At 37.8% G+C, this 17,089-nt stretch overlaps 1 protein-coding gene across 18 annotated transcripts in view; it reads right to left on the reverse strand.

The window, feature by feature from the left end:
- Positions 1-17,089, reverse strand: part of HK1 (histidine kinase 1) — an 80,010-nt gene that overhangs the window by 20,759 nt on the left and 42,162 nt on the right. For 13 of the 18 annotated variants that reach the window (XM_088848105.1, XM_088848101.1, XM_088848099.1 and 10 more), the window contains 2 exons: positions 12,844-12,970; positions 9,007-9,096 (listed from right to left, as the gene is read on the reverse strand). In XM_088848105.1, coding sequence (XP_088704231.1) covers positions 9,007-9,096; positions 12,844-12,970 — 217 coding nt within the window. The remainder of the gene's footprint in view (positions 1-9,006; positions 9,097-12,843; positions 12,971-17,089) is intronic. The other 5 variants (XM_088848108.1, XM_088848110.1, XM_088848109.1 and 2 more) reach the window with 1 other exon arrangement.

The following is a 17,089-nucleotide window of genomic DNA, read 5'->3' on the forward strand; positions in this document are numbered from 1 at the left end:
TTCAATATATGGAATGCAGATTTTCTCTATCATATGATTCATTTCAAACAATTTATTCAATCATTATAGTCCACAAAAAGACTTGGAAAATTTCATAACAAATTCCAAAAATAGGAAGAAATTAAAATAAGAGCAAGTTGTGTACGGACGCTAATGGGGGTGGTCAATTACCAAATGGGCACACATTTGCCTGAAATTATGAGCACCACACCTTCCCCTCTCGTGCAGCATTTTTTTTTTCTAAGTTGCTCTCCTGTCCAGTAATTCAAATACTAGATAGGGGGAAGGCTAATTTTGGTTGTTTGTTGAGCTACTGGACTCTTTGAATGTACAAAACCACCTCGTCACCAAAAAACCTAGTCTCAACCGTATCTTTTCTTCCACCAGATTGTTCCATCCCAAATTCAAAGGCGAAGATCTTCATGAAAAACCCATTGCAAATCCTGCAATTCTATATACAAATATGGACTCGAGAAACCCAATCTCTCTCTCTCTAACTCTCACAACAGCCTCTCTCTAACCTTTTTTCCCTCTTTCTCTCTCTATCCTTCCACTGCCACTGTTAAGAAGGCCAAATCCTCCTCAAGTTCAAATAAAAATGGGGAAACCCACCTCCACTCCTTCAATGGAACTCAACCAATGGCTAATCACTATAACTAGTGTGGAATCACCTGTGATTCAAATTCAATCACACAAATCTCTCTTTCTAATTGAAAGCTCTCTGAAAAAATCCTGATTCAATATTTGACTTAAAGAATACCAGGAGATCTTTCTTCTCTCTCCAGTTTCTAGTAATCTAGAGGGAGAAAGTTGACTCTCTTAATCAAATCTAGATCGGGCAGAAAACATTTTTTTTGGTGTTATGTGATTTGTATAGTGCTTTTTGACTTACCCGATCTTCGTTTTCATCTGTTGAAAAAGCTGTGTACTAGAATTTGGCCTCAAAGAGAGGGAATTAAACCAAAGTAGGTAGGAGAAAACCAGACCATGAAGACAATAGAATGGTTTAGAGAGATAAGGATGGGAATTTTGTAGAAAACATAAAGGGGAAAATGAGGGAAGAACAGTTGGATCCTTGCGCTATTTGATGAGGAGCAAGAAAGAAGTATGGGGCATCCAAATCCATGAATTGCCAGATAGCTCTTTTCCGTCGATGAGGTGGTTTTGTACATGAATTGTCAGATAGCTGTCAGGTATTTGAATTGCCGGATAGCTCTTTCACTTTTAAAATTAGCCATTTCAATTTCTGGCATTTGAATTGCCGGACATGAGGGGAACTTAGGAAAAAAAAATACCACGCAAGGAAAGGGTGATGCTCTGTAATTTCGGGCAAATGAGTGCCCATTTGGTAATTGACCACCCCTAATAGCAGTGTTCAAAAAAGCGAATTGCCCAGCGCCTAGACGGCCGTCTAGGCAGTCCAGAAGGCCTGGGCGCATTGTTGAGGCCTAGGTGGCCAAACTAGGCGACAGTCCCTGGGCAGCCGCCTAGGCAGGCGCCCAGCGTCCAGCCCTGGGCCGGCCTGCGCCCCGCCTAGGGGCGGAACTTTTATTTTATTTTTCGTTGTATTGATTTTTTTTTAAACATAGAGGGTTTTAAGGACGTTTTAGGTTCATTTGAAACCTAAACCCACAAGAACCTTTTTTAGAGAGAGAAACCTCAAGAATACTAAATTTTGTTACTTTCATTGGATCGAAGTGTTTCTCATAGTTACAAAAACGGATCCAAACATCACACAAGTAGATTTGATTTAGTTTTGGAGTTTTCTAATTCTATTAGATGGTTTTTTTATTATTTTAGCACCATAAAACATCTCAGAGGTGGGAGTTTGGAGTTCGAGCAATCAAAGTAAATGCAAAACTTTATTTTTTAGATTGCTTGTTTTATTTTGAGATGTCTTCTTCAGGATCTAGTCGAACTGGAGATCCGGGTTGGAAATATGGATATAACCCGAATCCAAATGACAAAAATTGCATTAGATGCATTTTTTGTGAAAAAGATACAAAAGGGGGCATAAACCGGTTTAACAAACATCTTGCCGGTACTAAGGGAGATGCTACCCCATGTAAAAATGTTCCTGAAGCTATCAGAGTGGAGATTAAACAATATATGAGTTCTGTAAAACAAAAACAAGAACAAAATCCTTGTCATTTGAATCGATCTACTTCTACTACTTCTAAAAGAAATGATCCAGGTGGGAAGTATGGTTATAACTCAAAACCAAACGATAAAAATTGTATAAGGTGTAATTTTTGTGAAAAAAATACCAATTGGGGTATTAACCGGTTCAAGAAATACCTTGCTGGTATTAAAAGGAATGGTACTTCTTGTAAAAAAGTTCCTGAAGCTATTCGGGATGAGATTAGACAACTTCTGAATTTAAAAGAACCAGAAAATGATGAAAATGAGCCTTGTTCTATGGAAATATCTTCTCCAGGTTCTTCTAGAAGTGGTGATCCAGGTTGGAAGTATGATTATAACCTGAATCCAAATGACAAAAATCGTATTAAACGTAATAATTGTGGAAAGGATACCATTGGAGACATTTACAGGTTTAAAAAACACCTTGCCGGTATTAAGGGGAATGTTGCCCCATGTAAAAATGTTCCCGAAGCTACCAGGAAGGAGATTATACAATATTTGAGTTTAGAGAAGCACAAAAAGATAGAAAAGGGTAGAGCAGCCAAGACTCCTAGGGCCTCATCTGCACATACTAGTAAGAGGGAGGTAGAAGAAAGAGTAGGAGGAAGAGGCAGATTCAAAAGAAACAGAGAAGGACGAGCGTTATATTGAAGAGGTAGATGACTCTGATGATGATAGCCTCGAATCTGATGCCTAAATTGAAACTTACCCTATTCTTTCCGATGACGATGATGATTGAAGACTCTTGGTATTGAGTGTTGACTGTTGTGTCGAGTGTTCACTTTTGTGTCCTAGACTGTATATTTTCTGAATTTTAGTATATTTTTCTTATTTTTAGTTTCTACTTACTAGTTTCTAGTTTCTAGTTCTACTATTTAACTTTTGTGTGTATAGTCTATAGTGTATCAGACTATCAATGTATGCTTGTTTGGTTTTACTGTTTCAGCATTGTATTAAAATATGGATTATGGTCTTATGGATTATCAAAATTCTCTTCTAGACTTCTATCTTTTTTTTTTTAACTAGGATTATGGTCTTATGGATTAATCATTATCAGTCATCAGTTTTTTTTTTTTTTTTAACTGGGCTACTCAGGTTTTGGGCGCCCGCCTAGGAGCTGGGCGGCCTGGACCCCCATGGCTGCCTGGGTGCCGCTTAGCGCTTTTTGAAACTCTGCCTAATAGTGTCTGTATGTAATTTTCTCTTAAAATAATTAAAGTGATAAACTTTTATGAACAACATAAAAATCAGTGTTTTAAAATGCGGTTGCATCGCCGCATATGCAGCCCCATCATGCGAGATACGCTCCCATCCGCATCGTGAACTGGCGCATATGCGCTTTTGACAGATGCAGCCACATATGCGCCGCATCAGGCTGCATCATGGTTGCATCTTGCATCGCGCCGCATCTGTTTTCGGGGAAAATTTTTTCGATTTTGCCCCTTGGGGAGGGGCAAAATGGTCTCTTTGTGGTTTCAAAGTTTAGGGAAACTGTTTGGGGGCTTATTATACCCCCTAAATGAAGATTTCCAGGCACTTCGTGGCTTTTTTTGCATCAAATTGAGGGAAAAAAAAATCTGGCGAAAATGTTTTTTTCATTCAAATCTTTGATTTGGCGGTTGTTTGATACTTGGATGTTCATTTGATGCCTTTGACTGTTGATTTGGGGATGTTAAGGTGAATTTGTGATAAGAAATTGGGGATTTAAGAGGCCGTGAATAAATTGACCACTACTTCACAGAGTCGGTAACTTTTATTCCATCTTGTACAATAATACTGTTATACTTATTTTTGGGGCAATGTCTTCTTCCCAATCTTCTAGTAACAAGGATCCGGCTTGGAGATATGCTAAACTAAAAAATCCGAAAGATAGAAATTGTGTGATATGCTTGCTCTATGAAAATACTTATATTGGTGGTATTTTTCGACAAAAAGAGCATTTAGCCAAAATTTTTGGGAATGTAAGAGCATGCCCACAAGCTACAGATGATATAAAAAAGAAGATTAGAGAATATTTTGATAGATTGAAAAAAGATAAAGAGAAAAAAAAAAAAGAAAGAAAGGAATTACTTGATGATATGCAATTATTTGATGATGTTGATGATGATGGTGATGATGATACGTCTGAAGTTGCTAGGCAAAGGGGTACTCATACTCCAACCTCAAGAGAGAGGGTTATAAATATTGATGGTAGTGCTGAGAGATGAACACCTCTCTCTAAGGGGCCAATGGATTCTTTTTTCACCCCTAGCCCCGAAATTGTGGTTCAGGAGAGAGAGAAAAACAAAACAAACCACAATTGACAATAAATATAAGAAAGAACAAAGGAAGTCGATATGTAAGTGGATTGCAAAGTAGATTTACATGGCTGGCATTCCTTTTAATACTATAACTCTGGATAGTTTTGCATGTATGGTCCAAGCAATTAGGCAATATGGCCTAGGACTTATTCCTCCTTCACAACATGAGGTTAAGGAGCCTTTGTTGAAGGATATTGTATTTGACGTGAATAAAATTTTGATTTCTCCGAGAGAAGGGTGGGAGAAATATGGGGCCACTATTATGTGTGATGGTTGGTCCGATGGGAAATTAAGGGCATTCATTAATTTTTTGATTAACTGCCCAACAGGTACGTTTTTTGTTAAGTTTATTGATGCATCAGACAAGTCACATGATGGTACATACTTATTTGGCTTGATGGATGAGATTGTCGATTTTGTTGGGGTGCAAAATGTGGTACAAATTATCACTGACAATGGTGCCAACTATGCTGCAGTTGGGCATTCATTGACTTTGAAAAGGAAGCATATGTTTTGGACTCCTTGTGCAGCTCACTGTGTTAATCTTATGCTTAAAAAAATGGGTACAACATCTTTATTTAGTGGGGCGATTTCAAGAGCTATGTTTGTTGTTAGATTTATTTACAATCACACCATAGTCCTAAGTATGATGAGGTCTTTTACAAAGAAGAGAGAATTAGTGAGACCAGGTATCACTAGATTTGCAACGTCATTTCTCACTTTTCAAAGCCTACCCAAGAAAAAAGTGCTGAGAACCATGTTTGCTTCAGAGCAATGGAGTCAAAGCAAATGGTCAAAGCCTAAGGATGGAAGAAAGGCTGAAAAAATTATTCTGAATACATCTTTTTAAAGTCAAATAATTATTGCATTGGAGGTGGTTCGCTCTTTAGTGAGAGTGCTTCGACTAGTTGATGGTGATGCAAAGCCCGCCATGGGCTACATACACGAGGCAATGACTAGGGCATGCACTGAAATAAAAGATGTTTTAAAGGATGATGAAAATATACGTAAGGCTATACTTGAAATTATTGATAGGAGATGGGATACCCAGCATTACAGACACCTCCATTCAGTTGGTTATTTTCTAAACCCATCTCTTCACTACAAGCACCCATCCATTGAGTCAGATCTTGTAATAAATGGTGGGTTCTTAGATATGCTGGAGAGGTTGGTACCAGACCATGAATTGATTAAGTTCAAGTTAGCCTTGGGAAACGTTGGGAAAGATATTGCCACTCGAAATAGGGACACTACAGATCCAGGTAAAGGCCAAAAGCTCAAAAATAATCTTACTTGTCTCTTACTTTATGTATAGTTCCATTATTTATTTTATACCCTTAATTTTTAACTATATTCTAAATTATAAGATATTATACAGCTGCATGGTGGGCATTATATGGAAGCGAGACACCAAATCTACAACGTCTCGCTATTCGAGTGTTGAATCTCACATGTAGCTCATCTGGTTGTGAGCGCAATTGGAGTGCATTTGAGCATGTAAGTCCTTTACTCCTTATTCCTTAATCCTTATTTCTAATCTAAAATCTAATTTATCTGATTTCAATTTTCTACCACAGCTGCATACAAAAAAAAGAAATAGGTTAAAGCAGAAAAAGTTAAATGATTTTGTTTATGTGTAGTATAACAAACGGCTTAGGGAGAGGTATGAAAATCACACGAAGCTCAACCCTATTCAATTATATGAAGCTGATGGTGATTCCATAAGTGAGTGGACCATAGATCCAAGACAAGAGCGTGTGTTTGAAGGTGAGGATCTTACATGGTTTGATGTCGAGCTAGCAATAGGGGCTAATGAAGAAGATCAACCTAACACTAGAGCACAAAGGAGTTGAGGAGCTGTTGGGTCTAGTCGCACTCGCACATTAGCTTCAGAGGTCGAGGAGGAAGCTAACTCAAAGGAGACCGATGAAGAAGAATACATGGAGACCGTCGAGGATGATATTGATGATGCGCATGACGACTGTCAAGATGACTTGTCTGATTGATATTTGAAAAAAAGAAGTTCAAATTTCAAAATTGACTCTCAAAATGGATGATTGTATTAAGTTATTATTTATTAACTATTAACTCTTCTTGAGCTTGACTTTTGATTTGTATTTTGTAATATCATTATTATGTGCTTATGGTTGTACTTATGGTTGTTGATGGTTGTGCTTAATTATAGTTGTGCTTGTGGTGCAAATTTGTGCTGATGGTTGTTGATTGTTGAATGCTTTATGAAGCTGGCTTCAAGTTTCTAGTTTCTATCAAGGAATAGTGGATAACTAGATATAGAATCTTCGACAACTAATAGTTTTGAAGTTAATCATTAAACTAAAATACCTACTATCACATATATCACCTTCATATTTTTTTCTATGCATTAACTTATTTTTTTACATTTTTTAAAACTTTTTTACATTTATTGACCTAATCATCGCGATGCACCCGCATCCGGGCCGCATTGAGCCGCATCGGCCCCCACCGCATTAGGGCCGCATCCCGCATTTTAAAACACTAATAAAAATTATACAAAAAATGCATCAAAAATGTAATTGATAACATCACAACCATAAAACAGCCTTTTTGCACAAGAAAATTGGAGAAAATATATAACCAATATTTTTTTGATAAAATGTAATTTCAAGCGCCACAAATATTACTAGATTGATTAATAATACTAAATGGGATTGTCTACAAAGAGACCATTTATCTTTCGTACAGAGGTCATAATCATTCCCACTCATTAGATGTAAAATTAGATGGCTTGGGATGAGTAACAAAGTCCGAGAATTTTTTGTTTTTTAACTATCTATTCAATGAAACTCGTACAACCACCTATTTTCAAATTTAAAGGACGAGAATGATTGTGACCGCCATGTACAAAAGATAAATGGTCTCTTTATAGACAATCCATACTAAATATCCAAACAATTTTATGAATTTAAATAAAAATAAAAATTTCATGAAATTTTGAGGCCGGTTTCCCAATCCTCATGCTCGATAAGAATCGAGGCTTCAAATCCTTTCCAAAGTTTTCTTATGCAAACACAATCAAAACCCCAAACCAATTTCGGGTATCGACTTTTAATCTAGGAGATCCAAGCCATTCCAAATTTTGGATAAATAGTATATCCAAAATTCAAAACTATGAAATCATACTTTCTTTCCTTTTCTTTTCTTTTTAAATTTCATCGAAGATTGGCCATCGTTTTCGAAGAAATTGAAAATTCTCAAAATCAGGCAAAAGCTTGATTCTTTGATCTGCAAAATCAGCGGTTTTTTCTTAAAGCTAAGACTTCTAAGCTAGTGAAAATTTAGCTTAGAGTTCAATTATGGATAAAAACTTGGGGCCAACAAGTGAGAAAAGGAAAACAACAGGGCATATTCCTTTTTATTTTCTGATGCAACATATAGCACTTGAGCAAGTCACTATGATATATGCCCAAGAACTATACGTAGATTCCCACCCCAAATTGTGTACCTCATAGTTGACTCAGTAAGGTGCCAAGGCTGAGAAACTTGGCAGAGCCCTAGTACACTCAACTGATTTTTCAAAAGCTGATAAATAATTATATTACACGCAATACTGTATGTGTGTAGATTCATGGCCTTGCTAAATAGGGGACGCCCCAGTCTTGAGGCATCCGCATAGGCATGTCAGCACCTTTTGAAAAACTGATTTGCAAATCTCAGTTCCTTGTGTGAGGTATGCTTAAAATCTTTTGCTTATTGACTCCTTGACCCATCCTCCACTGCCATCCCATGAGATCCAGCATGTGCCACATTTTTTAGACACCTGTCAGTAGTACCATAAGCAACTGCATCTGAGTTGCTCAACTGTCTTATTCATTTGATAGGACTTTGATAATACTACTAGATTAGTAGTAATGGACAATGATATTGCACAGTTCACAAAAGCAGCCAATCTCCAGTCTCAACCAAGTCAACTCCAGCAAGTGATTTTCTCATAAATGTGAGCTTCACAAATCCTCAGCTGTATTACTTCTTTGACAACGCTACTGAAAACAAAGAAAATGGGCCTTTCTGTATGAAACTTACAATGGGTAGTAAATGATATGAACAAGATTTGTGAGCGAAGAAATATGCTAATGGCATTAGATGCAATCAGATATAACCAAGAGAAGTGTTCAAGGCTACAAAGCAAACGTTGGAAGAGAAGGCACCTCACGTTAAATTAATCTGTAAAATCTGAAACATAATGAACAAAAGCTACTCAGTGAGCACTTATCATAATGAAATCATGAAATGCTGCATGGTAACCTGATTCTGCTGCGCAACGTGACCATGTCAAATTCAATAGTAAACATTACAGTGACATTACCTAAAGGTGAATAACAGCAACTCTGTCAACCGCTCTAAGTTTCATAATTAAGAATGACAGAGCATGTCAAATCCTGAATCTAGAACTAATGGATTCCACCGCTGTTCACATTATTCATATTACTGGAGGGCATGCGCCATTTATGCAAGGACATGCCCATTTCTTTAAAGGAAGTATATTAAAAAAAAGAAAGAAGAAACAGCTTAAGGAAGCACTTACATGATGTGAACTTAATAGAGTTGCTGATGAGATTTGCAAATATCTGAACCACTCTAGCGGAGTCTCCTCGAACAAGTTTTGGCATATCATCTACAAGCAATAGCAAGAAAAGCAAATTATATTGCATGCGATGTAATTTGTAACATCACTAATTCTTGATGAAAAACACAATAAACTAGGAAACTACTCGATTAATTGGATAGCTTTGAGAGAAGGCAACCTCATTAGGAGAGGTACCTTGAATTGCGTCATTCAGTACCCTTTATAATAACTACTGACTCAATCATAGAACATAATTAAGTTTCAGTTAATAATATGAACTAATGTTTTTATTTCTTGTTCGACATAAATCAAGTTCTAGTTGCTGCATTTGAATATCAGCTGAATCATTCTTGTCTCGCTTCATTTCTTTGAATTTCATGCAAGGTTTACATCATAGTTACTGGGATCTCCTAAGGAGGTGGTCGCTCCAGCTCCAGAAGCTGGATCCCACAATCAGGGAAAAGGGTCGTCTACTCCAAGATTATTTTTAATTTAGGGATCTTGATCTGCATAAGTGGGGATCTAGATCCCTGGTTAATGGGATCCAGATGCCTCGTATCCAAAGTATGGGTCCATGTTTAATTAGAATAGTTCCTCCACGAACTTGGAATTGAGCTTCTTCTACATTAGGAATCAGGTTCACCGACTCATTTGGAGATCATTGACAATGGAAGCGTGGATCACCAACATATTTTAGTTGCTGTGAATGTCAATTCTTCGGTCTAAACTATGAGCTATAGACAATTTGACACAAATTCCCTACTTAGGAAGGTTCTTTATTCTTTTATGACCTACAATTTATCTAATAGCATTGATTCTTACATCGTTTGCATTAACTGTTTACACACCTTGGTAGTCATGACTTGTGACTGGTTTCAAAGAAAGGTGATAGGAGAGGGCAGGGAGAGAGAAGAAAGAAGATGGAAAAAGATAGTGAGGATAAATGAATTGTGGTATTAAAAGTGAGAATAGAGATCGTGATTGAAAGGCTTAACTCCCTTGAGACTAATTCATTGGGTCCTGTCCACCTCTCAATTTTTTTTATTTTCATTTTTTTATTGTGGGGGGGGGGGGGGGGGGGGGGGGCGGCGATCACAATGTACCCCATCAAAGAATTTGGAGAGAATACGATAATGCACAAAACTCCCCAATTTGTTAATATCTGAGAGAGAGAGAGAGAGAAATGTCGCAAGCATTGTGAATGAGAAGCAATGATTGCAAGCCCACCACTTTTTGAGAGAAAGCACAAAAAGCGTCAAGAGCATGAAAAATTTAAATTTTTAGCATTAAAAATATAAATATGAAGAGAGAGAGAGGAGGGGCCGGGAGAAGAGAGAGGGATAAGAGGCCTTTGCCCTCTCATTGACCATATCCCCATATGGCAACTAAACGAAAGGACCCTGAGGAGGCAAGTGATGGGGTTATGTGGCCATTTAAAGGCCCAATGAGAGCAAGTACTGAAAACTTTATATAGTAATATGATAGACTATGTGCCATGGTCCAGATAGACTGCGTGGTACGGTCCGGATAAACTGTGTGGCATGGTCTGGATAGACTGTGTGGCATTACTAATGCCGTGACTCACGAGAGTTTCGATGGGCTAGGCTCGGGTTGATGCCTAAACATGTAGCCCTGGGCATTGTGCACAACCGATAAGGGTTTCGTAATGGGGTTATTCCTTGATGAGGTTAGAGCTATGCCTAAGGTGGACTGGATGTGATCCATGTATGCGGTGGATGGCTGAAGGGGCCAAGGGCCAAAATCCTCATTATTACCATCGCACAACATGAACACTAGATAGCCATCTAGGAAGCAGCCCTCTGGGGCAGGTCATGTATATGTGCCAAAGAGATGTCTCCTTGCAACAGTGGACTTTGTTGAAAGGACCCACAAAGTATTGTGCAAGAATTGGACCAAGACTTGTCCTCAGAGAGAGACATGTACTCCATAAACTAGGATCGTATCTCCTTCACTTATTGGTTGGCTTTGATGGACCAAGCATGAACCCCTGCAATGGTATGTGGGTCATGGGATCTGTTGGGTGAGTTTGAGAAGATGACAATGGGATATGGTCGTTTAGAATAGATGGGAGTCCTCAATGTATTTGTGGTATTCCTAACTCTTTGGATCTAATTCCCAACAAATTCATTTTAATATGTTTAATTACACTTTATTTGATTTTTAGAATACGAAAATGAATTTTTGAATCTCTATTTTATTTTGGCTAAGAGGTGTTTCAAAATAGCCTAAAGTGAATTGTATGTTAATTGTTTCCAAGAGAAAATAAAACTATTCATCAGTTTGTAAAAATTAATCATAGAATTCCAAAAATTAACTTGAGGATGTGGGGGCCCATTTGAGTTGTGGGCCCACCACCCACAGGCATATTATGAGGAGGCATGGACAAAAGTGCCCACAAGGTGGCACATCCCACCTTCTCTTTTCCTCTTGAGTTGGCTTGTTCAATGAGCCTCCTAGTTGATGGTTTATTTTTGTGGGAAGTGTTTTGACATGAGATAATTGATTTCAAAAAAGGAAACTATTGTGATTGATTGAAATCAATAAATAAATGATCTTATTTTCTCTAATTAAAAATTGATGGGAATAGAGTTACGAAAACTGAGGGATAATGGTTGTAACACATTCTTTTAAATCATGATGGCTGACTTAAGGAATATAAGGCTAAGATCTCTTCACCCCACAGGTCTCCAAGATCTACGGTTAATATTAAGTCTCACAATGATGGCAAACTCTAAATCTAGCTTTTGCACTATAAATGCCCCTTCTGTGGGGGGTAAAACTCTACACATCAGAGCTTAGTCTCTCTCTCCCCCTCAGGCAGACACGCCCCACTCTCTCTCTTTTCTCTCCTGTTCAATTTTTCTCTCTACTAAGGTTTAAATAATTATTATTAAAAAGGGGCACATCCATGGTTGGTAAAGCCTAAATCTTATGAGAAGATTCCCATCCCATGTTCCCATATGCTTTCACTCTTGAGTACGGGTTTTGCCTAGGCTTCTTGAATTATGAGACTAGGTTAGGACCGAGATCTCGTGTGCCTCAGTGGGGGAGACCCCGGGTGGTGTGTATGAAGTCCTTAGTGGTAACCTGAGGCAAGGTATTTGGTAATTCTAATAGCTCCATGTTTCTTCATTCAACTTCATGCATTGTGTTTTGTATGATTGTAAAGAATTGTAATGGCTTGCAAGATATGATCCTAGATTCTATTAGGACTTATTTTATGAATAAAATTATAATTTTGAACACTTGTGAGTGTTCTAGCGGGAATGAATAAAAGAAAATTTTTAATTGTATATGCTTAGCTAGATCATATTGTCGAACTTTCATGAAGACCCAGTCAACAACACTGAGATTTGAATTGTTGAATTCGAAGTTGATCCTGAACTACAGTAAACCTAGTTAAGTGATCTTCCGGAGCCTAGATTCAAAGCTTCACGGACCCCGATCCCATATACTTTATCATTTGATCCTAGACTATATCATTTTATCATTACTTTATAATTTAAGTAATGCTCCCTACATGTTGGGATCTAAATTCATTTACCATATGATGTATGGATCTCGATCCCCCAACTACGAATCTCCAAGCATCATTGATCCCACACTCCCGCTTCCCTCGCTTAGATCCCTATGACTATAGTTTACATTCTCTTGTGTCTAGGAAATTATTTTTCCTTACAAAGATGTAATTCATCAGGTATGAAGTTTTCATTAGGTGTGCTATAAAAACAGTAGTTAGTCAGAAACTTTTAAAGATAAGGTTGCATAGCATACCAGCTAGATCAAGCACGATCTCTACATTATGATCGATACACTGTACAGAGAACATGTCCACAAGCCCTTCTAGTTCTCTCTCCAAGTCAAACTCAGCATCTTCTAAAACCAACTTTCCAGATTCAACCTGCACTATCTTACGCTGAGTGAAACTGAGATAAAGAGAGTGAAACCACTAACTCGCACATTATTACAACAAAAATAATAAAATGTATTAATCAAGTCCGGTGCTAGAACTAAAATTAAAAAAACTACAAAGAACAAAACCACATTTTTACCATTGTTAAAAGTTCTTTTATCTATGTTCTAGGACCTAAGTGTCCTTTCAGATTTTGTATGGGGAATTTTCCCCCTCATGTTTTTTAATAATATAGAAGTTGGTTAAGAGGTGCATGAGGGGTCTGTTTTGAACCTCACATCTCTCATATCTCCCTCTCTCTCTCTATTCTTTTTTTCTTTTATTTTTTGTCTCTCTACTTTCTCTGACACGGTATAAGAGCAGATCTGATCTTTCATCTTCCCCTTTCTCTAAACCCTAAACTTTCACCTTCCCCTTTCTTTAAACCCTAAACTTTCATCCTCCCGTTTCCATTTATATTCCCGTTTCTCTAAACCCTGTACTTCCATCTTCCCTTTGTCTTCATCTTCTCTTTCCCTTAAATCCTAAACATTTATCTTCCACTTTCCTTTCACGAAAAAAAAAAAAAAAAGAGAAAGAAACCAGTGATGCTGATATTGTCAAGGGGTACCCTAAGACCATTCAATAAAAACCCTAGGGTTGTTTCCTAGGGTTGTTTTGTGTGCAAAAGGCCATCTAATCTGCTGTTAGTGTGGTGATGCTGCTGCGTGTGTGTGTTCTCTTTCAAGAACAAGATCTACTATAGTTTCAATAATGGTGGCGTGGTGATGCTCAAATGTATTTAATGTGGTATTGCCCTAATTTATTCAAGTGTGAGAACATGACCAGATCTGAATGATAAGTATCTCTCCACTTTATTTGGCTTCTAACATTGTATTAGGGTTGTCTGAGTGACAGAAATTTCCCAATCCTGGTTGTCATCTTCCCCCTTTATTTTATATACTCATGGACAAGGAAATTAAACCTAGAAACCATAATCTTTCTAAAATTGACAATACAAATCACATCGGTAAAATTAAAGGAGTCTGATTATGTTGTATGGGCTCAATTTGTCAAAGTGTCCCTTGGTGCCTCGGGTAAAGTAGAATACTTGATTGAAGATAAACCTAGTAAATCTGATTGTCATTTGAAGTGTGGATGAGGATGGATCGGACAATCATGAGTTGTCGAGAAGTATGGAACCCCAAATAAGTGCTAAACCCCAAATAAGTGCTAATGTGATGTTTCTTGATATAGTTAAAGAATTTGGGACACTTCGAAAGAAACATAATCATCAGATGAAAATAACTATGGGTATATGATCTGTTTGAGAAAATGTTTCAATGGCAACAAGGTAATAAGAGTGAGAATATTATTACAATACTCTAAAGGGTACGTGGGAGGTGCTAAATCTATATCAGCCTATATCTAGCGATGTGGAATTACAGAAGAGGCACATGAAGAGTTTAGGGTCATTATCCTTAGTACTATTCGGTATGTGGACAGATCTTGACAAACAATCAACTACCATCGCTCACAAAGGTTTACGCACACATTCAACGTGTCAATATATCTGCTTCTCCCACTCCTTCTGGCTCAATATTAATGATGGATCAGCCTTGAATTCAGTTGTATGGAGAGGTGATGGAGGCAGAGGTCGAGGACATGGTCATGACTAAGGAAGAGTACGAGGTCAACGTCATGGTCGCAAGAGTCGAGGAACTCGCAAGTGTAGGCATTGTGAGCATACAAATTATACATTTGACAAGTATTGGAAAAAGGTTGGTACGCTTGCCTGTGCAAATCAGGCTATTTACACATCTGAGAGTGATGAACCTTATCAAAATGGACCTGGTGATTAACAACAACAATCAGATTTTGCTGGTGACCCAGTGTTGCTTTCCAAATAAGAATATAATATACTTGTTAAACAAGTTCAGCAATCTATGGTTCATCTTCCTCTTCTACTGCCACCTTTGCCAATTCACATACTTTTGTGCTTCTTACCTCTCAGAAACCTGCTCCCTTGGTTATTGACCCAGGAGCCTTTGATCACAACTGAAGAGTCCTCTATTTTGAATTGCTAAATAAGTGTACTAATGCACAGGCAGGGACTTAATGTGGCCCCTCCCATATCTATATAAATATCCCTTTTATACCGAATGGTAAAAGGACTCGGCCCTTTTATGTTCATAGGGATTCATAGAAATATGAAGGATTCTTTTCTTCCTTACCAGCTTGGTCTTGTTGCCCCCGGCAACAAACATGAATGAACCATCGAGTGGCAAACGTGTTCGGATAGCCCAAAAGTCTTGATAGTTAGCTCTAGATCTTCCGATCGAAAAACAATGCCGATGATGCATAGGTGCACTATTACATGGTGGGGATTGCAATGGATGCACTTCATTCAAATGATACATGGGAATGGGAACGCACTAAGTTACCAGCTGGAAAAAGGGTTGTTGGGTGTAGATGGGTTTAAAAAATCAAATATCAACCTGTGGCACCATAGAAAGATTAAAAGCCAGATTGGTAGCAAAGGAATACAATAAAACATTTGGCATTGACACCTAAATTTGCCCCTATTGTGGCTGGCAACAAGGGATGGCGGTTGTGGCAACTTGATGTCAAGAATGCTTTTCTCCATGGTGATTTACAAGAAGAGGTGTACATGGAGCAACCAAAAGGGTTTGTTACTCAGGGGGAGTCAAATAAAGTGTGTAAGTTATGGCCTAAAATCATCACCACGTGCATGGTATTAAAAAATCAGTGAAATTGTTACGGCATATGGATTTCAGCATAATCATGCAAATCATTCAATGCTTATTTGAAAATAGGACCCCCGAATAATTGCTTTAGTCATCTAAGTTGATGACATTGTTGTTACTGGCGATAATGCAATAGGCATCGGTGATTTAAAGAGACATCTACAACAATATTTTTAGAATTTAGGTTAGCTAAGGTATGTTCTCGGAATTGAACTAGCCACATCAAAGCATGACACTAGTTCGTCTCAAAGAAAATATGTGATTGATTTGTTGACAGAAACTGGAATGTTGGGTGCTACACAAGCGGATATGCATATGGATTCAAATACAAAATTATTGCCTGATCAGAGGGAGTTATTAGAGGGTGCAGGAAATTACAAAAGACTGGTATGGGGCTGATTTATCTCGCCATCACGAGGCCTGATATTGCTTTCACAGCAAGTGTTGTGAGTCAGTTTATGCATGCTCCAAGGATTCCTCACTGAGATGTGGTTTATAGAATTTTAAGGTATCTGAAGGGAGCTTCCGATCGCGGTTTGATTTACAAGAGAAATAATTATTTAGCCATTGAAAGTAATTCATGTGCTGATTGGACATCTTCAACATCAGACATGCGGTCTAAAACAAGTTATTGTACATTTACTGGTAGAAACTTGGTAATATAGAGAAGTAAGAAACAAAATGTTATGGCTAGATCTAGTGCAAAGGCTAAATATAGAGCAATCACACATACTACATGCGAATTTTCCGTATGTTAATTTCACCAAGTTGCACCTAGGGGATTCCCTTTTTTTGTGCAAAAAATCAATGTCTTACAAGTTACAAGTTACAATTTACGAGTTACAATCTCTTTGAGACTTGTATGATTGTCTCATCCGTAAATATATTATGTGATTGTACTCATTGTAGTATTGTATTGTTGTACTATTACGTTTTCGTCTATTTCATGATCACGGGGAGTTTGGGGCTCTAAAATTGCCCTAAAAACTCCCTAAGGCTTTAAATCATGCCTTCAGAACTCCCCTATTCTTTATGTTTGGGGTGGGGGGAGGCTTTTAATTTTGGTGAGGGCACCCTGTCTCGGGCGCCCGCCTAGGCGGTCAAGCACTCAAACCGCCTCGCTGCCCAAATCTGTCTTTTTGAACATTGAGTTCATCCTAGCACTATTAGAAATGCGATTCAAGCCAATCCTAGCACTATTAGAAGAATTGGAACAATTAGAAGCATTCGAATCGAATGAAGATTTCTACTCCAATTACCTTTAAAAAGTGGTAACCATTCAGGTAATTGGATGTTATGTACTTCAAATTGTTTTCTTTATGATTTTATTTATTTTATTTTATTATTACTATTTGCTTGC

The sequence above is a fragment of the Amborella trichopoda genome, chromosome 9, assembly GCF_054954075.1.
Source record: "Amborella trichopoda isolate Santa Cruz 75 chromosome 9, AtrichopodaSantaCruz75HAP2 v2.0, whole genome shotgun sequence".
Lineage (NCBI taxonomy): Eukaryota > Viridiplantae > Streptophyta > Magnoliopsida > Amborellales > Amborellaceae > Amborella > Amborella trichopoda.